The 23,864-nt window shown below is 41.1% G+C and overlaps 1 protein-coding gene across 7 annotated transcripts in view; it reads right to left on the bottom strand.

The window, feature by feature from the left end:
• The window catches only part of NBAS (NBAS subunit of NRZ tethering complex), a 233,290-nt gene that overhangs the window by 104,418 nt on the left and 105,008 nt on the right, over nt 1-23,864 (bottom strand). For all 7 annotated transcript variants that reach the window (XR_014786542.1, XR_014786544.1, XR_014786543.1 and 4 more), the window contains exons 24-32: nt 22,542-22,727; nt 21,557-21,730; nt 19,070-19,203; nt 18,105-18,167; nt 16,647-16,769; nt 14,052-14,154; nt 10,595-10,824; nt 5,497-5,609; nt 1,979-2,092 (exon numbers count right to left, since the gene is read on the bottom strand). Coding sequence is in view for 4 of the 7 variants with exons in the window: in XM_084826593.1 (XP_084682719.1) it covers nt 1,979-2,092; nt 5,497-5,609; nt 10,595-10,824; nt 14,052-14,154; nt 16,647-16,769; nt 18,105-18,167; nt 19,070-19,203; nt 21,557-21,730; nt 22,542-22,727 (1,240 nt within the window). In the remaining 3 variants the exon portion in view is untranslated. The remainder of the gene's footprint in view (nt 1-1,978; nt 2,093-5,496; nt 5,610-10,594; nt 10,825-14,051; nt 14,155-16,646; nt 16,770-18,104; nt 18,168-19,069; nt 19,204-21,556; nt 21,731-22,541; nt 22,728-23,864) is intronic.

The raw sequence follows: 23,864 nt of genomic DNA, 5'->3' as shown, positions 1-23,864 counted from the left end.
CTGCCAACTCACCACCCAGACAGCTAACCTACGAGGGTTACACTGGCAAATCCAGAACCTTGGTAGTAAACATGGCCCAGTCTTGAAGCATTCCCACCCACAAGACAGGTCAAGAGGTTTAAATACCAGCTGGGCAACCCTCATGATAACTTTTGTATACTGGAAGCTAATTATCTTTTACATACAGCTCTTGCCGTGTACAGCCAACAAGTTTTAAATCAATTAAATAGCAAGGAGCCTCTGTGAGCTTTCTTTTCATTCCACAGCATCAAACTCCCTTTGTTCTGACCCACATTTAGTCCAGCTTGTGAGCCATCAAGTCCTTTGTACCCTTCATTTTGACCAATAACTGCCCTTGAGTTTGGGCACCAGTTCCTTCTTTTTGCTTGGGTATTCATCAGCTCTAAGATTTTTGCTTGGGTATTCATCAGTTGGCGTGTTCCTCATAATCCTTTCTTGGCACAATTCCCCACTCCACTTTGCCACCCATCCATTTCCAGGGACAGAATCCCCTGTTCTTTTCTTGAATCGCTTTGTTGCCTCATTTACCTAGAGAGATCTGTTTACCTTGTACATCCCAGATAGAAAGTGTTATCCCTTGGTAAAGTACCCATTGAACCCAAAGTTGAGTCCCATACATAATGCAGCACAACCTGTGAGCTCCATCACCTCCATTTTTGGTGCCTTACAGGGAGCTGCACATTATATACAAGTTATCATTTTTTGAGTTTTGAATTGCTGCCGAAAGCTCATGTGACATCCGAACAGCCCCTAAATATTTTGTGCCTGTTAAGTAACCCATGAATTGCAGGAACGTGAGCCACATGAGAACCGCTTCCTGTCCCCATTAACAACCCCCGAATACTGCATTTCAAGGTTGTTTCTGTGATATCTGAACCCAAGCACTTGTGGTTTTTAATGGGTTAAACAACCCCAAGTTAACCCCAAACAAGCCATGAGTTAACTTGGGGTTGTTTAACCCTTGAAAACCCCCAAGTGCGTGGGTTCAGTCATCATGGAAATGACCCCTGAATGCAGCGTGCTGTCAGGAATGCCTTGGCAGCCTCTCTCAGTAGATTCCAATAGCCAACTCAAGACACAGACGAAAGGGAATTCTTTTCAAAGCTTTAATCCTGTTACAACTTAATGACTCTTTCAGATGCTAATCACCAGCGGCTAAAGCAAGGTACAGCAGCGTGGCCTAAGCTTCAGGCAGGCAGTTGATCCCCATTTGAAAGAGAGTCACTTGAAGACCCAGAACGTATGGGCTAGGGAGAGATCCTCCCTCTTTCCCTTGGGTCCATGGGAGGCGGCTGTTGCTAGCGCGCCAAACAGGCGCTACGCCTCCTTTCTGCACCCTCCATCGCTCGTCGCTCTTTGCGTCTGCATCAAGCATTTAAGAAGCCCCCTTCCCACACTCCTTCACTACCCAGGTCACTAACTATCTCTGGAATACCGGAAAGAGGAATCTCTGCCAGGTGCTGAGCCTGTGAGGGATGAGCTGGTTCCACTCCCACGGATTGCTGTACCTCCTCAGAATCAGAACTGCTCTGGGGCTCTCTGGGCTCAGTTTCCACCCTGAAACATTCGAGGGTTATAATGGAAACGAGATGCAGCTCATGTGCAGTGTGCATCCGTGCAATTTCTGGGTTAATTCAACCACAAATTGCCGCCGAAAACATCTGCATACAGTCTTAGTGGTGCTTAATACTAACAACTAATCGAAGGGAGTAAATGTACTTTACCTAAAGTATATTCTACTGGTGACAGAGGGACTGTGTGTGAAACCCAAATTAAAAGCAATTCATTTGTATTTTATGTAGAAGAGAAAGTTGCAATAGTGCAACATGTAATTAAGTATCAAGCTTCCCTGAAGAAAACTTAGGGTCTTTGAATAAGTCCTTGAATAAATCCCCTATAAAGCTGAACACGCTCAACATAAAACATGGGTATCTTCCATCACATTTTTTTTTTTTACCTGCAACCTTCAGCAAATTTGCAAGTCCCAAGAGCTTGGCAGATTGCTTGTAGTTTGTTGGTAGTTGCAAGAGACATTCCTTGATAAGGCGGAGTCGATCAGAACACAGACGCACTGGTGAGAAAATACATTACGTTAAATAATAATGCCATAAAAGACAATATATTTTTGATTAAGGCAGGTATTAGTTAACTGCACAGACAAGTTACATATGCAGATGTTATAGATCCTTTTGCAGGTAGGGGTGGTGTAACTGGGTTTACCAGTCCATCTCAATAGAGCACAGCTGATAGCACCAGAAAAAGTGCTATCAATTTTTAAACATATCTCAAGCACTTTGTTTCTTATGATGTAGATGTCATAAGTAAACTTATGGATGGATATTTACCAGTTAGGGAGGGAACGTCACCACTGATATACAGACATTATTATTTCTTTTAAATGTAGAGAAATTTCAATCATGTGAACTTTCACAGTCTGAGGTAGTACAACCCAGGCACAAGCTCACTACCTCTGTTTCTGGCAAAGCAAGAAGTAATTCCTTTAAATTTTACTTCTCTGAACTAAAGGGAGGTAATCACAAAATTCAAATGGGGGTGAGAAGAATTTATTTCATGAACTTTTATGCAGTGGAATTTCATAACAGTTAAAAATGACTTTCCAATATAAGGTATTTTGGCTTGGAGCATTCTCCTTTCTTATTCCATGTTTACATTACATTATGAGCCTGCAGACATGGTTTGTCTCCTTTTAACTTTTGTATGATATCTTGTTTTAAAATGGCACAAAAATATTTGTGAATTAGAATCCTTTTTTGCATCCATTTCAGGTGCTGCTACAGTTATGTGCTTGTGTGCTCATGAATAACATAAAGGGTACTTGGGGGCAGGGGGTGAGAAATGGTAACATTAGTCACTTTCAGATGACAGAAGGATTACAAAATATCCAAGACTGGGTTTTAATATTACAGTAAAAACAGACTGTCTAGAAAGCAGTAACTACACTACAATATTAACAGTTTACTGATGAGATATGGCAAAGGGAAAATGGAAGATTGTGAGTTCATATGCACTCACTGAACGTGTGAACAGGAAGAATTAACAGGAGTTTGGCAGCGGACGTCTACAGGTGGAAGAGACAAGGACCTGGTTTGCACATCACACTAAGCCACAGTGAGTTGCCGCCATGGGTGGTACAGGGTGGCTTAGCGTGACGTCCCAACCCAGCAGTTCTTTGCTCTTTCCAGAATTATATATTTACAGTGGAGCCTAAGGCCCCTTTCAGTTTTACAGTATTCAGATATGCATATGTTCTGGCATATGCATATATTATTTTTGGTTTAGCAAGGTCCATGAATTTGTGTCTGAATTGGTGAGGTTTTTTGTTTTTTTTTACATAGAATTTATCAGTATGTTTGACTATATTTAGGAAGCAGGTTTTTTAAAAATAAATTTTTGTTTTATAATTGCAGGTGGAGACACTGCAGTGTTCTATATTGTCAATAAATGTGAAAAATTTGATTGGAAATGTGTGTGTGCATGCAAGTTTTTTAAACAAATATTTTCATATTACTTTTTATATACTCGACCATTGAAGAAGATCTAAGATCGAAACACATTTGGTCATTTCTGGCAATGGTTATTTCTGGTATTGAAGGATATTATTGCACAACTTGATTTTACTCTTTTCTGTTGCCCAATGACTGAATGTGTGTAGCCTGTATAGATAAAACAACATTATCAGACTTTTGGGATATTATTTATCTTCACCAGTTTGCTTATCCCAATTGGGTTATTTCTTTTTGGTTTGGGGTTGGGATATATTTCTTGTTAGGTTAGAAGACTGGGCAGAAAATAACAGAATACAATTTAACAGAGACAAATGGAAAGTTCTTCATTTAGGAAAGAGAAATCAAAAGCACGGATATGACATGGGGGATCGCTAGCTTAGTGATAGCATGTGTGAAAAGGATCTTGGAGTTCCAGTCGATCACAAGCTGAATATGGGCCAGCAATGTGATGTAACTGCAAAAAAGGCACATTCAGTTTTAGGCTGCATCAACAGAAGTGTGGTTTCAAAAACACAGGAAGTAATAGTTCCGCTCTACTCTGCATGGGTCAGACCTCACTTTGAATACTGTGTCCGGTTCTGGACATCACACTTTAAGAAGTATTCAAATAAATTGGAACGAGTTCAGAGGGGGGCAACAAGGTGTTCAGGGGACTAGAAACTAAATCCCATGAGGAAAGATTGAAGGAACTGGGTATGTTAAGCCTTGAGAAGAGAAGACTGAGTGGGGATATGACAGAGCTTTTAAAGAACCTAAAGGGTTGCCACACAGAAGAGGGCTGCAACTTATTCTGTATCATCCAAAACTGTAGGACACAAAATAATGGACTTAAGGATTGTTAAGGTTATAGATATAGTTTGTAAAACAGAATGGCATCAGAGGCTGGGGGGTATTGGAGTTTAAATTTAATTCTTTAAGGGGGAGGGAGAGGGAGGGAGGGGAAGGGGAAAGAATCTTCTTCCTTTTTCTTCACCTCCTTTCCTCCTCCCTTTGCCTTTTTTCCTCTTTCTTTCTTTCTTTCTCCTTCTCTTTTTGTTATTATGGTGTCCTCATCAGAATATTGTCTTGTTGGGAAATTCTAGTATTGATCAGGTTGTTGGTATGTTTGGTATTGTATATTTCATAAAAATATATTCCAAAAAAAAAAAAAAAAGATTTGTCATTGCTCTCCTCCCAACAAGTAAACGTCTTCTGATTTCCCAGCTGCAGTCAGCATCTGCAGTAATCTTTGCGCCTAGAAATACAAAGTCTGTCACTGCCTCTATGTTTTCTCCCTCTATTTGCCAGTTATCAATCAAGCTGGTTGCCATAACTTTGGTTTTTTTGACGTTTAACTGCAACCCAGCTTTTGCAATCTCTTCTTTCACCTTCGTCATAAGGTTCCTCAGCTCCTCCTCACGTTCAGACATCAAAGTGGTATCATCTGCATATCTGAGATCGTTAATGTTTCTTCCAGCAATTTTAATTCCAGCCTTGGATTCATCAACTAAGCCTTAGGAGAGGCATTTCAACCTCTTGGAATGGGGGAAAACTATTCAAAAGCCCAAACCACCAAACAATTGGTGGTTGGGAGAAAGGGGTGTGGCCTTCTGGGGAATTCCAGGGGGCCAGACTGGAACCCCAAGAGGGCCAGATTTGGTCCTGGGCCTGAGGTTTCTCACCTGTGCTTTCTGTTAAAGAATCCATTGAGTCCAACATTTTACCTTAGGGTGGGAATATCAATATGATTTTCTGGGAAAGCTAAGAGTGGGTATTGGAGGATTTTACTGTCCAAAATGGCTTCCATCCTTATGGTCCCTTCTGCCTCCTGCCACTGTTACATTTAGCAGTGCTAACGGCACATGATAGGATGACCTCACTTACTGTTTGTGAATATATGAAACGACTCAACTGACATTACAGACAGGAATGCAACCGAAAGCTATCTCACACAACTAGCACGTCATACCTTGTAACGGTAAGATTTTCACACCAAATTCTTCAAGATAGCTAAGAGCACGAATGAGATCCAACTCCTCTTGAACAACAGGTGGGCAGTCTGTAATAAGCTGTAAGCAAGATCTTAAAAGAGAGGAAAAAAAGGTTTAAGGATTTCAAATAGTTTTTCGAAGTTAAAGGAAAGGATTTTCAATATATAAAGCCGGTGTGATATAGACTGAGTTTGGATGCAACACAAAACTATGATTTAGTGTTACATGCAGAAGGCTCAGGCTCGTGCTCTCCTCTGCCCCCAGGTGCAGCTGTGAGGAGACTGGAAACAGAAGCAAATTCTTCCAATAAAGTGTTCTTTGTGATTAGGTCCTAGAACTGTGGCTTATCTCAACTATGGTTTAGGGCAGCCTTCCCCACTCTGGTGCCCTGCAGATGTTTTGGATTTCAGCTCTCATCAGCCCCAGCTGGCATGGCCAATTATCAGGAATGCTGGGAATTGTAGTCCAAATCTTCTGGAGGGCACCAGGTTGGGGAAGGCTGGTTTAGGGGGAAAAGCCAGGATCAGAAACCATGGACTGAAGTTGGCTTGTTTCCTAAAGCATAGACAAACCATAGTTACTTGAAAATAGGAGGCAAAACTTCCAATCTCCTCTTCAGGGCCTCTTCAGAGAAGGAATGGGGAGGGGAGAGCTCATGAGCCTAAGGCTCATTTACGTAATGTTATGTGTGAACACAGCCATTGTGACCAATGTTGGCCTTGGACCAGGGGGAAGTGGGTTAACAGCCGCAGTTTATAATGACCTTCAGCAGTCATGATATGATGACTCTTAATCTAACCTAGCTCACAGGGTTGTTGTGAGAATCAAGTGATATAATCTCAGTGAGCCCCGTGGTAAAAGTACTGGATACAAATAAATAAATACAGAGCTATAGATACAAAGCCCAGCTGCTGTTTCACAAATTTGGTCTATCATTCACTCTATTTCTAATTCAAGTCTTTGCATGTTTGGGAAGAATACTGCAAAAACCACACCACCCCCACACAAGAGGGAAGTATCATCAGACTGAATAACCCTGAAGTTTGCAGTAGCACAAAAAACCTTAAGAAAAAAGCATTAAGTGAGGGGACCCCACAAAACAGCCCAGTGAAAACTCACTGGCAACAAAACATTGACTGAGATGAAAAACACCATAAACCGGGAGGGAGGGCGAATAGAATGGAGTGGCTGGAAAAGGAGGAGGGGACACACAAATATAAAATGGGGTCATTGAATTCTCTCATTGTCTGGATAGGTCATTTCATGGTTCACACCGGGCAGCTATTTTTAAATGTCCCCTTGGGTGAAAGTGAGAGCGGCCCATAGAAATCAATAGAGAAATCCAAGATTTTAGTGTAGTTGTGATTGGACACATGTGTGTCCACTGCCCCCCCACTCCAAACAGCCCAATGCACATGCGTAATGGGCATGGAATGCTGATTCTTGGAGAGGATCAGGGAGGGCGGATGGAATGGAACGGTTGGAATCCTGTGCAGAATCACTCCATACTGCAACATCTTGTATTAAAATATATCAGAAGCACAATAAACGTATCTATGGGTTGTGGTCAATATGTCAAAAGGCAGTTCTATCTCACATATGTCTTCAGGTCAAGCATACACTTTGGTGATAGTAAAGTAATGGGATGCTCCCATATTGTGAGGTTGTCCTGCCCCAACTATATGGGTCCCTTCCAATGGCTTAAAAGAAAAAAAAAATTACCTCTTAGTAAAATGTTGCATTTCCTCGGGGATGCAATTTTTTAAAAAACAATGTCCATTTGCCAATTGCCATAGCTAAACGATTTACTAAAAGATTACATGTCAAAAGGGAGAAAGTTTCTGTTAGTAAGCAATCGTTTTGTATGTGGATGGGGTAGCAAGCAAAATCCACTGCATTTGGCATAGATTTATCCATTTTTCTCCATGCTAGTCACCAACTTTTTATGAATGTGGAGAAAGTCCCTTTAAACCCTAGTGGAAATGCATGACTAACCACTCAACACAGTTCAACGATATCATAGAAGTGGGAAAGTTAGTCATATTAAGAAAGAGAATTCAGTTATTAACATTTCAACTGCAGCACCTGAATTATTCAATTAAAATTATTATTTGGAGACATCTGCCAAAACTGATGAGTGCAAATGATTATTATGTTGGCTAACATAAACACTCGGTGTATGTGCACAGGGAATGGGAGGAGAAACATGCTAACTTTTAAAATATTACTCCTATAATTTTATTCTTTCTCCAAAATTTTATTGTGTTACAATTAAACAATCATTTTTATTGTGCTTTCATCTTATCTAAAGGAAGAAATTATTCAGAAATAATTTCCACTTAGAAGACAGTATCACTAGACTAGGAAATTGCTAACGCTAGATAATGAAGCAGACATTTCATGTGAAGTTAATGTTGTTGGTGGTGGGGAAGGAATTCATTTTCTAGGTAGAAAATGGCAAGTTCTTTCTTGTCTGCATGTTCTTTGCAAAGTCATCCTATTTTGAGTATTTTAATACTGCACAGTACAGAAACAGAAGTTGGCATTACACAGAAATAAAGAGGAAGGTGATGTATCTTTCTGTAATATTTAAATCATAGCCCCACCCCCACCCTGCCAAAAGCAGATATAAAAGGAGAGAGATACAGAACATTTCACATGGAATTATGTGGAAACAGAAGGAAAGAGAGATTGAAGTGGGAGGAGGGTCTATACTGAAAATAAACACAGATAAATATTGCTAGCAGCTTCCATCCAAGTCTTTCAATATGCACTGAAAATTACAACTAAACAAACCTTTATGATTACCTGTATTACACAGGAAACAACACAATTACACCTAATTAATTCAAAAGTCCCAATGGTGTCAGAAAGGGGACACATTTAGAAGTGAAGACTCCAGCGGTAGGTGAAAAGATGACGTTTTAAAAATCAGCTAAGCAGTCGCCACTAAGTATATTGTGGTAGAACTTCCTCTGATATAAATGATACCTACATTATACTGAACTGTTACCAATGTAGAGAGAAAATAATGCTGGCATATCAATCAATCCAATTAATCGACTGAATCTGTTGAGGATAAGTATGGGAAGGGATGTTGTGGGAGTCCGAGAAGGGGTGGAGTCTGCCGGACTCCCCCTCCCCCTGCTTGGACTCCTGGACTCCAGTCCGCAGACCACTGCCACTTACCTAATCCTGTTGTGCTCCCTGGACAAGCTGCCGGGTGGTCTGCTGGTGCCCAGAGAGCAGCTGCCTGACCTCTCAACGAGCCGCCATTTTTATGAACAGGGGCAGGTAAGTGGCAGCGGTCTGGCGAGCAGCACTCAGGGCGGGTGCTGGGTGGTTTGTAAATCCCTAAGTATGGGGACTGATTAATCTCACATTTCCCCCTCCCTTCAGTTATCCACCTTTCGATTTCTATCTCTTACAGGTCTCCTTGCCTCAGCCAGGTGTCACTCCCACCAGAAAATGAGAGTTTGTCCCAGAGTCCCTTGCAATGACATATGGGTCTCTAGGACAATTTCCCATTCCCCAGTTGGAGAAGCCCAATTGTCTTATGGTCCAAAAACCCAGCATTGCGAAAAGGTCTGTAAAAGAGTGACGTTCCACTGCTTCCAGGCACCTTCCATAGAAAAAAAGGCCATCATATAATCACAGGGGCCTCTGGGGCCATTTCCCAAAGGGAAGCAGTGGAGCTAAGCCTCCCTCTGCTTTTAGCTCCACTGGTGCTCTAAGGGCTATGGAATGTGAGAGAGGAGTGCGTCAGTGCTGCCGGGCTTCCTTCCTACCAGAGAAGGATGAGAAGGGTACCCAGCAAAGGAAAGGAGAGGAGAGGAGCACTCTGTTTTTTCACATGGAGACATACTGGGGTGGGTGGGAGCTGTAGCTGCAATTCAGGAGGCCAACATTGTGGGTTTCTAAATGTTCTTGGTATCTTGCAGCAAATGCATACTAGTTACTGTGAGAGACATAAGAATTGGGAGAGGATATATGTCCAAAGGGTAAGCAGTTTGTTCCTTCTTCCAGAGAGATACTGATAACAACTGATAATACATATCTCTACAGGTCATTTGTGTATTACTTCATCTATATGTTTGTCTTCAAAGCAGGACATTTAGGCATGTCTAAATATTACATGGATTGTAGACTGTAGAATAAATGTAGCAATCCCACACAACAGAAAGTTTAAGTTTGTGTATGTGCAAATGCATAGGACATATACACACTTTCTACATGGAAGGCATCTCTCTGCAGGAAATGTGCCACATATAAAACATTTCCCACAGTTGAAAGCACATTTCTTGACATCACCCTCCTAATTTTATCTCAATATCCCACTTTTTTATTATTAAAGGAAGATCATTTGAGCCTTCTAAGCAGAAACTGTAGAGCATCACCAAGCCAAATAAATATAAATATGTGCATATGTGTATGTGTGTGTATCTTAGATCCTAACGTAATACCAGAATTTAATTACACGATACTAACTAAACTCTCTTTTAAAAAATCATTCCTTTCTCACATCACGTTCTCCAAAACTGGCCAAAAACGATGTCTCTTTATTTGTTCTATAAAGCACTACATAGCCCTATGGCAGTGGATAAATACATTACAAGTACTTCCTTAGCAGCGTATGCTCAAGGCTGTTGAATCTGCTTTAAAAAAATCGTTTTCATCTGTTGAACTTATGTGAGCCTTACATTTTTAAAATCTGTAGGTGGGCACAACAAGACACTCCACAAACAGCAAATGCATTGCTATTTTACAGCTGTACAGTTTACACAGTTACAATAATAATTCCCATGTCCAAAATCATCAGCCGGTGTTTACTGATTTACTGTTGGTGCCTATATGCCCTGATAGACTAAGCATAATTTACACAAAAGATATGGCCATGTTACCATATTCCAGTTTCATCACGGGTTATTTAGTTCTCATGTGTTCACACACACACATATACACACACCACCAGCCTTAGAAATGCTCAAGTACCAAGTGAAAATGCTTACATGGGTAAGACAGGAAGTACCACAGCCTAAGAGATGGGAAAAAATAAGTTCAGTGTAGCGTGATTACCTGGCCAAATCCATGCAAGTATCCATGAGACTGGTTGAAGAATTAAAGTACTCTCTGCTAGCAGCCAAAACCAATTCAATGCTTTTCTCATAGCAGACTCTGTACTGAGGTTTTCCTTTTGAAGCAACACTAACTGGGGGATCTATTGACCAAACACTGCAATGCATCATTTGCCCAGCTAAATGGATGTTCTCCAGTCGGCTTGAACACAGAAGACTTTCTGTAAAAATCTACACAATAAAAGACAGTAAAATGTCATATAAGCAAATTGTACATTTCATAAATCCTTGGGTATAAGTTTGAAAAAAAAATACTTGCGACAGCTTTCAGCTACAGATCAATATAATTAGATTTTAGCAAATCATCTGCTGAAATGGAAACACAATCTAATTTGCTGCCCTCTGGAAATCCTTTCCATGAATGTGTATGCAAGGAAGCACTATATGGTGACTGCAAAATTCCTGCATGTCGCAGAGAACTGTCAGACATATTTGGAGGTACACACTCTATTTGGGCTGGGTATCATGCGGGCTGGTTAGGCCATGTGGTTGTGCTACGAGTATAGTCTAAAAGACAGCCAACACTCCCTTGGGGCACAGTTTTCTTGTGGAAGAAAATTGGTAACCGAAATTCATCTGCCATTACAAAACTTCTCATTAAGGAACTCTTGACTAATGAGAAACTTATGGTACTTAAGTACAGTTTGAAAGCCACTAATCAAGCAGAGGAACAAAAGTATCTTAAGTTAAAAATTGTTTTGGACAAGCCAAGAAGCAGCTCTAGCAGAGAAAGAAAGTATGCAAGTCAAACTGATTGTACCTCTTTAAAAGATACATTAATGCATTGCCAAGGCATTCTCACAGGATGTTAATATTAAAGTCTACTCAAAATAGAACTTTAATGGAGCTATAATTGTAGTATTTTTTCAAGACATGATGTATGTATTATTTAGCGTTATTCCCACTTGTCCCCAAAAGTAACAAGTTTAAATGTTCAATTTAAATCCCAGATGCCATTTTCCTCTTGTAATTTCTTCAGAAGTATACTAATTTGCTCTCAAAATCCCTCAAGAGTCATAAAAATTATCAGCTATAAGCAATAAAATATATAAGCTACAATAGCAAGGCTGACAATAATATGAAAATGTTTAAAAAGATTATAATTTACCTTCAAAAATTTGACAACACAAACGGCTCACTCAAGTACTTAAATACACAGCACATATTCACAAAAGTGATGCTTCAATGTAATTCCCAAATTATTTTATTTATTTATTATTAAATTTATTAATCACCCACCTGGCTGGTCACCCAACCACTCTGGGCGATGTACGACATACAATAAAAACAGTTTAAAACAATAAAATTCTACAATAAAAACATTTTCTAAAATACCCTAACCTACTCCAAATGCCTGCCTGAACAACAACGTTTTTAATGCACGACGGAAGCTCATTAAAGAGGGGGCATGACGGAGTTCCCTAGGGAGGGAGTTCCACAGAGTGGGGGCCACCACAGAAAAGGACCTCTCCCTTGTCCCCACCAGTCTAGCTGTCCTGGCTGATGGGACAGAGAGAAGGCCATCCGAGGCTGATCTTGTTAAGCGGCCTGTCTGGTGCTGCTGGAGGCGCTCCTTAAGATAAGCTGGGCCTATCTTAAATTAACTATTAAATTAACTAATAGTTAAAATTAACATATTAACTATTCCCTTAATAACAAGTTTGTCTTGAGTGTGTGTGTGTGTGTGTGTACACACGCACACACATTTTCTGTAGAAACTGAATTTTGCATTCCACTTTAAATGCAAACAGGAAAACACCTATCAAAATTCTATATGCATCCTGAGTGACAATATTAAAAATGAACTTTCTTCTCGGCAAACCATTTAATAAACATAACAGTGATACAGCAGGCCATTTATCTTTCTATTGTTTAGTTAGAAATTTTATTTTAGAGTTTCTGTATATTAAGAACTTTCCCATCTATATATTTCATGTTTTTTATAATTCTGCAGTTAAGTCTGTCATTACTTTGTATGACTGCAAGAAACTCTGAGCTTCCTTCTTTTAAAAAAGATAAATTTCTAATCTTTAAAATCACAAAACAAGCTGTGGGGATTGGTTAATAACCTCTTCCTTAAGTAATGTTTCTAAAGGGACTAAAATAACCACAGGGATTTTGTACCTACACAGAGATCTGTCCATGAAATACAGAGGCAGAGAGAGAAGAGTGTGAGACAGACCCATGTCCCAATTCTGCAGCCAGACATTTCTTCTCAGTTTGACACTGGAAGCTATAGCCCTGGAATAGAGCTGAACTGTGTCTAGGGTAGACAGTCACTGTTAAGGTCACTTGAGACTAAGTTTTGGGTCTGAAGAAGTGAGTTCTTCCGCCCACAGAAAGGCTGCCTTTGCAAAGTTGGATATGGTAACTTATGTGCACAAAGATCTCCCAAAACATTTCCTCAGATTCTACACACTCAAAGAAATCTATAATGTTGCTCACTCTCTCTCCCTCTCTCTCTCTCTCTCTCTCCCCCCCTCTCTCTCTCAGAATGATAAGGTGGCCACTGACGCATATAAGACTGGATGCTTGAGCAGATCCATGATGTTCTCATGCAGAATGCACAGCTTATTAACCAACTTGGTTCTGGTTGGGAAGGCTCATTGTGCCTTGAGAATGCCCTCAAAGGATTCAGGAAAAGCAACTTAAGAGGCTTGGACTGCTCTCGAGTAAAACTGCTTTTGTTGTCATAAGCAGAGAAAACAATGTTCCCTCTCCCTGGTCTTTGCCTTCAGTGGGCTATAAAATCTGAATGACCGTAGCTAGCAGGTCTTTTTCAAAACGTTTCCACTGGGAACACTTGACCCAAACAAGAATCAGAGTTGTCCATTTCCTCCCTTTAACAATCCATCCTCCTCAGTCTCCTGCAAAAACAAGGACACCCTGGACTTGGCTATGGTGAGAGGCAAGAGCAGTTTACCTAAGCGTTCTGTGCCCAATCCTACTAGGAACATTTGAACAACCACCTTCTTAAGATTATGGTCTCCACTCCCTACACTGGGAGTAACATGGACTGCCTATTTATTTGGTTGCAGCTTATCACAGGGTAACCTGGTAGGCAAGCATCCTTCTTCCCTAGAGGAGTCAATTAGAAAACTGACCCCAACCGTATCTTAGATGGGAAGAGCAACCCCAAAGGATAGAGAACATCCTCATGAGAGCTATTTCCTTAAATCTTAGTTATACAAAATACTGAGAATTTAGTCTCTTGAAATGGTTCCTTATTGCCATGATTATCAAGAAAGCAGGGTAGCAATATGATTTGAATTCTGACAAATACACACTGAGTCTCTATTTAAGTCCTACAATGGGATTATGTATCCATTGTTACAAGTTCAGAATCAACAGTGGCATAAACTATGTTCTTTCCCATGCAGAAAAACAGAAAGAATCACCTCATAGCAAGTATCCATTTCTAAGCAAGTGTAGACGTTCCGCTGAATAACCAGCATATCTTGCAACAATCCCATCCAGTGTGTCTCATTAACAGGAGGCTGTCTTTTAGGAGACAAAAAAGTCAACATTTATGAGCAAACAGTTCATAATGAATTTGGGAACACTGAAATAAAATACTTCTATTTTAAAAGCCACACAAATGTCACCCCATGGTAGGAACGCACTAATGTGTTGGGAAAGAAGGCTTTTGCAAAAATGCTTAGCATTTAGAGCTTCACATACAGTATTTCAGCAATCCTGTAAGGTAGACAAGTTTTTATTATGCAAATATGACAGATGGGAAGCTGAGTTTGACAGAATGGCTTGCTCAGTGAATTCATGGCCAAGGGAAAATTTCATCCAGGGTCTTAATGGCTTGCAACTTACTATCTTACCCAGTATTCTGGCTGTATAAAAACCATTCTAAAGCTTTCAGACAAATTCCCAAGCTACACAGAGCAGATCATGACTTGAATCTATAATTCACATTCAGGATGGCTTAAATTTCTAAGCTGTACTCTCTGTCAAGAGTCTACCTGCAATTCTGGTCCTCGCCTCATGGCCAACTGGTCCATGCTCTTATGCACTGTGGAGCCAAGACCTGTGCTTCAGTTCCCCCTTTTGGTCATAATATGTGAGCAATAATGTCAGGTACAATGAGGAGCATACCTTGCTCTGGGACTTCCCCAGTGCTTGCTGTGTACTAAATGCCCTTTAACCACAAAATCCCTGATGTATCATCACCACCCACAATGCTCCCATTGGCTTCCCATTACTTGTGTTCTGCTCCTTCCCCTCTGCCACACCATTTTTTTCCTGGCTTTTTTCCTTTGTGGCTTCACCCATATATTGGAAATGCCACGTCCTAATCCTGCAGTCCACTGCTCCCAAGCCCTAGATCTGCTTTGTCAAGCTGGTGCCCTCCAGGGCACCATCTGCATGAGGGATTTACTCCAGTTTGACTGTGCCTCCCAGGCATTCATGGGAGATGAAATTCCCTCCTCTCTGCAGCAGCTGTGGGTTTTCATGCTGGAAAACTCGCACTTTCACAAAGTTGTTTTGTGACAGAGTTTCTAATCACACCAGCTTCAGTGCAGTTTGGGAGTCTGTATGACCTCAACTAGTGATACTGCCTTTGGCCAGCTGGGAGGAGCAGTGCTGATAGGAGGAAGGGAAAGTTGCATCATAAGCGCTTTTTCGGAAGTGTGCATGAGCAAACGATCATGCTTTGTTTTCTCTAAATGAGCCTTAACAGCCTGCTAAACTTGTCTCCTCCACTGTAACTCCCATTAAATTCCACTGCACTTAAGAACAAGAAGCAGAGAGAAGGGATGGGAAGCCCATACTACTAAAACTCCCTTTTCCGGAGGTGTGCACCTGCGAATGATCATGCTTTGTTTTCCCTAAAGGAACCCTGTGCCCACTGCCTTTTATGTGCAAGAAGAACTGGGAGGGGGGGGCGTACCTTTACATGACTTCCATTTTTTGTTTTTAGGAAGTTTGTTGATGCCGCAAGACTCTACCCACATCTGTCCTGAGAACAGCCCACTGTTCCAGTTGCTGCCTGGGGCTTAGGGGCACCACCACAAGGGGAGAGGAGCACTGCAGATTCTCCGCCGCGCTGCCTGCTCAGCCCCCATGGCATCAGTTGCTCCTGCTGAGCACGCTGCTCAGGGCTGCCAGGAGAGAGAAAGGTGCACACAGGCAAACACACACACACACACACACACACACACACCCCTCTCCCTCGATCTGGGCATTGACTTCCACTGCACTTAAGAGTGGGGCTGAGAGAAGCTGGGGGGGGGGAGCCTATGGATCGTTTGTTCTTTAGGAAGCTTGTTGATGCTGCAAAACTCCACCCACAGTTTGCCACACAAAAGCAGTTCGGGGGGGGGGGGATATCCTACTTTAATTGGCTGCATGTGCCATGGGAGGAGCAAATCCGATTTCATGAAAACATAGTTTTAAACAGAATCACACTGGAAAGACTCTCCATGAGGATGGGGGCCAGATGTTTTTGACGACTGGCCATGTTGGCTGGGTCTGATGGGAGTTGAAATCCAAAACATCTGGAGGACACCATGTTGTGTAACGCTGACCTTGCTTCTTAAGGGGGGATTACAGAGTCCCTCCCAGGCACTATAGCTGTTCTACTTGTGCGGTGAACAAATAAGCTGGCTGCTGAGCAGCTGTGCACTAAAGAAGCCTCACAGTGCAGTCATATTTACTCAGACATCAGTCCCTCAAGAGTTCTCTTTGTCTTACATCTACGTAACTGGGCTTAGGACTGCAGCCCCAATTGCTCAAATTCTGACGCCATTAAAAGCTACATGCAACATTTAATCTTCCAACATGTTAAAGAATATGTAAGCATTAAGACCAGACTTTTGTAGCAACCCTTGTTGATATCTAACTCACAGAAACCGATCTTTTCAAACTTTCCTTGTGATAAATGCTTGGAAATAAATACTGTTTCAAACACATGGGTAGAAACAACGAAAGCAATACTGCTGATTCATATTTGCTAGGAACAGCCACCATTAGTTACTCACTTGCGGCCTGTGTGCCTAGTCAACCTAATCATCAGCTTCCGTGCTTCTTCTGGGCTGTTTTGTGTGTCTTTTACAAAGGATACCGGTTTCTGGAGTCCATGCTTCTCCAAAAGTTCTGATACACTGCAATAATAATCACAAGCATCATTGGCCATTCAGCCGAGTTCTAAATCTCGCCTGTTCTCACCACCACAAGGCTCAGAGCAGATCTCACATTCGTAGGATACAAAACAGAACATACAGCAAAAAGACATTTCTCTCAAAAGGCAAGTCACATTCAGGATTTAATTTATGAAAGCCAGGAGGGTCTATGCAGGTTAAAATAAATTTAAATGTACACCAGAGCAAAAAATTATAGAAGAAGCATTGTGCCCTTCACCCCATCCCATATTTTTTTCTTTCTATTTTAAAGGAAAAAAATAAGCTTATGTTTGCACTAAAAGTAAGTAGTTAAGAAATCTATTGTACATGTTGGTGAATAACTGTTGCACAGGCAGAAATGACATGACCAAATGCTAGTGCTGGGCCATACAAAAAAGACATACACCACTTATTTTGTCTGAACATACATACATAAAATGCTGAATGCTGCTATTTTGAAAATGAGCAGTGTTCTCTAAAATACCCAAAATTTGCAGCTATCAGATGGATGCTCCAAGCCCTTCTAGTGGCCACATAGCTCATTTTACAACACTGGAAAGAGCCATCAATACATCAATGGACTGAGGGCCTACAGTGACTTCCCTGGCACTCTGTGAACTGACAGCTTACTGTGACAGCTATGTATGGACACATTTGGTCAGCTTTCACCAACATTTAAGTTCACTGAGGGCCGCCATTTGCGTACGCACTTTTTTTTTTTTTCAAAGTCACCCGTGATAGGCTACGTGACAATTAATGTAGCCTATCACGGCTGACTTTGCAGATCTAGCCGTGATAGGCTACGTAAATCGTTACGTAGCCTATCACGGGGCTTTTTTCTTTTTTTTTTTTACTTTTCTTTTGAAGTTCGCGGCCAGGGAGACGGGGCGCTTCTCCCCGGCCTGAATTTCGGCCGGGCGAGGCGGGAAGCCTCCCCGCCGGCCTGAATTTCGGCCGGGCGAGGTGGGAAGACACCCCCCCCTCGCATGAACTTCGGGGGGAGAAGCGAAGCGCCTCCCCCCCACCGCGAAAAAAGCTGCGGGACAAGGTAAGTCCCTTTCGTACATCCCTACTTTACACTATATTATCACAATGCTACATTTCCTTTCACAGTTCCAGGTAGGAAAAAAAGCCCTTAGGCCATAAACACCTCTTTATGGGAAGGCCAAGGTCGAGAAAGTAATTTCCAATAAGCCTGCAGTAATACTTGACCTCTGAGCCCTCTTGTGTAATAATCCTAGCATTTTGAACTGTAAGGTATAATGCTGGGTTAATAAAGTTAATGTATTAGGAGAGATGAAGAAAGGAGCTTCTTACCTAAGAATTTGTTCCAATTCATCAACTTTATCATGAAGATTATGAGTAATGTCTGTTTCGGGGCTGGAAAGGATATAAACAATAGAATAGAGTATGTATTAAGAAAAAGCAACAGTTAAGAAATAGGAAGCTGACTTATACTGAGTCAGATCATTGGTCAATCTGTCTCGGTATTGTCTACACTGACCCGGCTCGCATGACCACCATGACTTCAGAAAGCCACGGTGGCTTGTTTAAGCTGTGGCTTCTGCTGAGAGCCATTTGCCTAATTACCTGCCCATGAGCGGCTTGTTGTGATGTCTGAACCCAGGCAGCATGGCTTGTTTGAGGGGGGAACAACCCTCAAAAAACCCAACAACAGTGCAAACTAGGCCACCGACTGGCAGTGGCTCTCCTGGGTTTCAGACAGGGATCTTTCCCAGCCCTACCTGGAGAATAGCAGGGATTGAACATGGGACCTTCTACATGTAAAGAATGAGCTACATCCGGTCCCCCACAGCACTCTCTCCACAAGATGAGACCAGCTCAGGGAGCTATTAGGAGTGGTAATAAATTCTCCTATTCCCTGGCAGCACTTGGTTTTCCGGTCAGCATGTGCACAGATGAGAAGTTCAGCAGGTGTCGAACTGTGTTTTAGATATATGGCACACCATTATCTTTACTGTTCTACAAATGAATTCTCATGTTAGTTTTCTACACGCTGACAGCATTTAAATATGCAGCATGCCACCTGTAGACCAAAGTGTTGCAGTCTAGGAAAAGGTTTTACCACTAGATTCTGATGACTGTATAAATGAAGCCTTAGTCATCAATCATTTTAAAAAGGGATTTTTTTAATGTAAAGGATTTCATAAAGGATTTTTTTATAAAGGATCCTTTTTGTAAAGGATTTTTTTAAAAATTAGTTCTGCTTTTAAAAAAATCATTCCAGAATGTCCCAAATCTTGGTACATGGCAATATTTACCCATAACCTCTCTGGGGGAGACATTCCAAGATATCATAGCACAGAGACAATTGGTCATCACGTTTGCAGCTATAGATACATTCTAATGCAATCATCATCAACAGGTCTTGATCTGAAATTATTTTTTGCTGACACTAGGAGAGAAAGAAAAGGCTGTATTCATTGCTTCGTACCAGAACATTTTCTCAATTTGCAGTTCATTTCTCCAGTATCTCTGTACGACTGTCAACTGACTCAAATAACACAAGTACAACCATAAAGCCAATTTAGTGATTTTTGTTAATTACAGAGGCTTTCCTAGATCTTTAATAACTCTCAATTGAATATCTTTTATAATTACGGAACCTGCAGTGGAAGCTCATTTGTAACCGGTGAGCACAGCAGCTGTTTGGAACAGCAAGGTATTTCCAGTTTCATCCAAAAACAAACCAACAACAATATTTTTATCAGATAAATTATTAAAATGAAAATATGTGGAATTTTGAAGCTTTTAGCTTAGCTACATTATGTTATATCCTTCATTTGCACATAAATAGCTTCAGTATGCACTGGAATGCTAGTTTCCCTTGACTTGTTGTTTACAGTCAATCTACTTCTGTATGCAGTACGGCAAAAAATAGTAAAAAATTAATGAACATCCTAGCAAGATGCCACTTAAGATGCAGGCATGTGACTTTAGTCTGGATCTGTAGCCATAAACCAATGCCGCAAGAAGATGAAAGTTACAACAAATTTATGTAAAGACCACATTAATCTCTTAGAAAGCTCCTTACTCTCATCCATTTCTGCATTTCACATTTCAGTGAGTACATCCTGAGCAAGGGGCTTGTGTAAAATAACCAACACTGACAACGCAATCCTATACATACTCCTATACCCAGAAGTCCCATTGAGTGCAACATGGCTTATTCCCAGGGAAGTGGCTACCGGATTGCAAGCCTGACTCTCTCTCTGGGTTCCATTGTGCTCTTTAAGGTCAACCAAATACCAAGTTAATACCAAATGCTGTGCCCTACATTTCAAGGGCATGCATAAGTATAAAGAACTGAATTCTTGGTGCTACTCCAGACATTTGGGTGGTATCCAACTGGTTTCCCCCTGCAGACATATGTTTGCAGATCAGGGAGGGGGGTAATTTTTGATTATTCCCCTTCTCCCCTTGCAGGGACACCAATCAGACACTACACAATGGAACTTTGACCTCTTGGATACCCACCAAAGCCTAATGCCTGAGAATATTTTGAAAATATTTAAGTCTCTTGTATTTGAGCAATCTTTTGATGGCTGACAGTATTTGATGCTCCTTCTCACCTTCACACATAGTGAAAGCTCTCAGACTGGAGAAATCCCACATTTGTGTAGCTTGCAACAATTCTACACTCCTGGCTGCTACTGAAAACCTCCCTTCTGAGGCCTCGTCTACATATGTAGCAGAACAAAGTGGGAATAAAGTGACGGAATGAATTATACTACTTCAGGCTACATGTAACAAATAAAATTTCTGAATGTTCCCTTGCATAAAAGAACCAAAACATCAATGCAGGTAGAAAACTAACCCAGCAGAGAACAAGCTAGGCCCTGAAACTCTCCCCCTCAGGTGTTAGGATTTTTTGTTTGTTTTTACATGCAAGAGATCATAGCATCCCTCACCTGCAGTGTAGTATACTCCACTCCACCATTCCAGGATTCTGCTGCCTCATTCTCCTGGATATGTACACCAAGCCTAAGGCTACTTCAAATGTGCAAAGGGAAACAAGGCAACTTGCTGGCTGTTACAAGGCAATCTTAGTATCCCGAGGAGGTGCAGTAAAACTGCTGTGTCCACACCAACACACTTTGCTACATTTCAGTTCAGTTTTGTCTTATTGCCCTGGTACCAATTTTTGGCACATGCCCCATATAAACACTGTTCCTCCTAGGCTTGGATTTTTCATAAATCTGTACCACCGAACCCATATACACCCCGATAAATTTCATGCGGTTTTTTCACCCCAAGGGAGGGAGAAGCATATGCAGAAGCTTAGCAGTGACATATCACAGGATACAGTGTAGACGAAAACACAAGAACTGTGCTGTTGTTTGGCATGGCTACGGTCTGAGCAAGAGCTTTTCTGGAAAAATAAAAACAAATTCACAGCACAGAAGAAAAGTATCGAACTGACATTTAGCAGAGAGCCCCTCATATTAAACATATGCAGTCTGCTGGGTAACTGTAGAAGTGATTAATCATGAAAGGTACATTCTGACATACTGATACAGATTAACCATGTATTAGAACCTTGTTTAGAGAACAAATGTTCGTATTGACAAGACAAATGTTTAGTTTCAAGAAAGCTGTACAATGACAGCCATCTTCAAAACTGTTCAGTAAAATAAATTACACTATTAAATAAATGTAATTGCAAATGCAATTCAGGAGGAAGAGGAGTGGGTTGGGGTAGACAAGCTTTCAGGTACACACATTTATAACGAATAATCTGTACTTACTGCTGGCTTTGAATGTTCAAAGATTTTCAGAGGAAATGTTAAGTCTTCTTTAGCCAGTGTGACCAGATACTCTTTTAAAAGCTCATTTGCAATGCCAGGAGACTCGTTTTCACAGCGGTGTAGAAATGGGACCATCCATTGGTAGGCATTTTTCACGTATCTGTCTTCTGATGACTGGAATGTCAATAGTTTTAAATTAAAGAAAGATGAACACACATTAAGAGCAGGGCCAAATTAAACTAAAGTTAGAAAATGACTAAAATGGCAACCTTTTCCCTTGATCCCCAATTACTTTTTAAGAAGTTGCTACCGTGGGAGTGCGCAAGAGGCTGCAAACTGTGCCAATGCAAATTTCTCTATAAAAAAATTAGTATTAAGCCTTAGGTGATTATTTCCATTCCAGAGAAGAACTCCAAGCAGGGTCATATGCACAATATGGTCTGTTTGCTTTATAACAGAGACATGGCAAGGCAACACTGGTGTGAGCAGTATTCACATCAGTCACCTGACCCATAGGAATATTTTCCCTACCGATGTTGCTAGAGCAGTACAGAAAACAGGCCCCGCACACTGCCCAGTGAACATACAAATCAGCACATTGACTGAAGATGGTGATGATGGAATTCTCCTGCCCAGCACCTTTCCTCTGGGCCTCTATAAACCTCCATCCCATCACCTATCCCATTGGAATGCAGACTCATCACAACATTGCCAACATTGAGCTGTATCACTTTGATCTCATCCAGAAAGAGCAGTCAGGCCGCAATTCCACACATGAGTTAACAACACTTAAGAGCTTAAGGCCACTTAACTCAGTGTTGGATTGTAGAGTCTTGATCCAGCACCTGGGGGCCTTTTTAGAGTAGATGAATACAAATCCAGACAAGATTGAGCTAATGGATGATCATGGGATTTCATGCTACACAGGGCAACATTTCATTTCATAACAGAAATATCTCCTTCCCAACCCAACACAGACACCTACGTTTAACATTAACAGTCTTAGTTTCTCGATGTCTTTCATCTGCTGTAGCTCTTTCAGGTTCAGAGTTATGTCACATCCAGTCTCATAAACTAGTGTCTCCAGTGTAACCAGATCATCACAGAGCGAATGAAGACCAGGAATGTTCCTCTCCATGCCAAGGCGAACCAGAGACAGAGCACAATCCACCTATTTTTTAGAAGGGAAAGAACCACTGAAACCATGGTGTCATGCCATTAACAATCTGGGGTTCTGATCAAGATTTAGTAGTATTTTTTTAATCTCCAGGTTAACTCTTTATAGTTCAGGTACTAAATATGGGGGCAGGGGTGGGAATGGTTTCACAACTGATTCTCAACTTTAAATTGGTTCCAATATATTTTATATAGAACCATTAATATCAATTTTTATAATTGCAACATAACTCCAATAAAATGAATATGATTGTAAATTTGAGGGGGGAAGTTATATGTTTTTAACATGCTACTTGCATGAACTAATGTCACAGCCTCCAGAACTCCTGTCAGTTATATTTGACAACTGAGTGGACAGAATTAACTTTAATACTCAAATACCCTTCCTTCATGAGCTAGCATGGCAGGAACATAATTTTAGTTCATTTGAGGTATTTCTACATTGTTTTCATCAACACAGTGAAGAACAGGAGGCATAAATGCGTTACATAATCTAACTCTCTAGTACAACCCCATTTAGAATACTCTTTGCAGTCCTGGTACCCCCATCCCAAAGAACAGAGCTCAGACAAGAATGGCAGCTTGCAGACAGATCCTAGGCATGTTTGCTCAGACAGAAGGCCCATTTGTTCAATGGGTCTAACTTCAAAGTATGCAGCCTAAAATAAGTAAAAGGTTAGAGCGCCTTCCTATAAGGAAATCTAAAGCCATTTCCCCAACCTGGTGCCCTCCATATATGCTGGATTACAACTCCTCCCATCCACAGCCATCATGCTGGTGGTGCATAATGGGAGATACAGTCTGACCCATATGGAGGGCATCACATTGGGAAGGCTAGCCTCAAGTGTTTAAATCTTTTCAGGCTATTTGATTTAGATGTTAACACAGGACACCTCTAATACCATTTATCCACTGGCAGTTTTCAGTGATAATATGAAAACACATATGTACAGACATATGACACAGTAAACCAAGTGAAAGACAGTTACACACTGTACATTGCTTTTACATTTCAATTCATACCTAAAAAACATGGTAATAAGGCTTCAAACGTTTACGAGTTGGACAGTAATTATTTGGGCTATTCATTGCCACCTTGTTCCCAATCCCTTAGATGTTCTCTACAAATATG

This window comes from Heloderma suspectum, chromosome 1, assembly GCF_057233095.1.
Source record: "Heloderma suspectum isolate Gila_16-S chromosome 1, 16-S_ref, whole genome shotgun sequence".
Lineage (NCBI taxonomy): Eukaryota > Metazoa > Chordata > Lepidosauria > Squamata > Helodermatidae > Heloderma > Heloderma suspectum.
This window is presented reverse-complemented; position numbering and strand designations above follow the sequence as displayed.